Raw genomic sequence first — 1,667 nt, 5'->3', positions numbered from 1 at the left:
GCCCTTTTTCTCACTCCTATTTCCTCTTCTAGTTCTATATTTTATTCCGCTTTCTCATGTCTAATGTGCACTGCAAATAATAAATAACTATTTAAGATTTAAATTTTGTTCATGATTATATTTTGTACATTTCTTAATTAAAATATAATTTGTATTTATTATTTTTATTTATTTATTAATTTTTTGGTACTAAGTTTATTTTTGTTTAATTATGGTTATATATTTAAGTTTATATGGTAATTTTAAGTTGATAATTTAATGTCAAATACATACTATTTTTTTTGGGCTATTGCCCGTAACGTTAATAATAATAAAATAATCTCAAAACAAAAAATTTAAATTTAGCATACTTGATGACAAAATTCAACAACTGATCGATCACCTTCAATGAAATGCCTATAAAACTCAGCATCTTTTTGTAGTTGTCCAGATGTAATTAAACGAAGATAAACAACTACATAATCAGAATAACCTTGCATGTTAAATGTATCATAAAGTTTTTCATGTTGACCTTCACCAATCATGTTTACAACTTCCATAAACTAGAAATACAATAAAATCAATAACATATTAATAATTGGAGTTCAAAATATTTAATACATAGTCAATTAATAATTAGCAGGAATTTACAAGTTTTATATTTAAAAAAATAATAAGATTTTTTTTTATAAGGAATAAAATGATAATATGGAAAAGAAAAATTGATCTCATAAAAAGAAAATAATGTTGTAAAATATAGAAGTTGAAAAATTCAAGTATTTAAAAATAAATGTTACTGTATCATGGAAATCTTCAAGGGTGAACTGTGTAAAACCACAAGAAATAAGTTCATCTTTACTTTTCAAAGCTCTTTCTTTAAAATGTTTATATTCTTCTGTATGATCTATTAAATATTCAAAATATGCAAATGCAAAAGATCTAAAAAAACAATTTCCATCAGGTCTGGCACGTCGCATACATGTATACTTTTTATTTAAATCTTGAACTTTTGTAAGATATACAGGATCATTAACATATTCTGATTCTAATGAAGTTAATTCTTCTTTTTGGCCAATTAGTAAAATTGAGTCCGAGATCTAAAATTGATAAAATAATAAATTACAATATAAGTTTTATAATTTGATTATTAATAATTCTACCTTTTAACTGATCATAAAATATAATTTAAAAACTGCATTAAATATTTTAAAAGTAAGTAAATTTTTCAGTAAATTGTATCATTGAAATAGATATTAAAATATAGTTTATTTAGCCTAATATTATTATTATTATTATTCTATTTTTATTTGATGTTCTCTCCTTAATGATATACTTGTAAAAATAGGATAGAAAACCCTATATACTCAGTATCGGACCTACATACCCAGGTAAGACACATTCTTGATTGAACTAAATATTGCTTATAATTACCTCTTTTTCAATTTCTCTATGTTGCTGAATAATTAATTCATCTTGCTCTAATCCTAAAAATATAAATAAATAATTAAAAAACTTATTGTGAATAATAAAAATTTAAGCAAAACAAAAATTAATGACGAATTTAAGTTTTTCTTTTTTTATTTAAGGTCTTTATTTTGAGATTATTGAGCAACAAATGGTAGAATTTAGTTTTTATAAACAGAACTAACTAAAAACGACTATAAATTAATCATCTATTAATAAAACAG

At 22.2% G+C, this 1,667-nt stretch overlaps 1 protein-coding gene across 1 annotated transcript; it reads right to left on the bottom strand.

Annotated features, from left to right (window-relative positions):
- Positions 1-292: 292 nt before the first annotated feature.
- LOC126909891 (ubiquitin thioesterase otubain-like) lies at positions 293-1,486 on the bottom strand (the record flags this gene model as incomplete). Its single annotated transcript, XM_050692303.1, has 3 exons — positions 293-542; positions 777-1,076; positions 1,411-1,486. Coding segments are annotated over 3 exons (577 nt in total), but the record flags the coding sequence as incomplete, so codon positions are not given.
- Positions 1,487-1,667: the final 181 nt, after the last annotated feature.

This window comes from Daktulosphaira vitifoliae, unplaced genomic scaffold (assembly GCF_025091365.1).
Source record: "Daktulosphaira vitifoliae isolate Bord-2020 unplaced genomic scaffold, ASM2509136v1 Scaffold_1851, whole genome shotgun sequence".
NCBI lineage: Eukaryota > Metazoa > Arthropoda > Insecta > Hemiptera > Phylloxeridae > Daktulosphaira > Daktulosphaira vitifoliae.
This window is presented reverse-complemented; position numbering and strand designations above follow the sequence as displayed.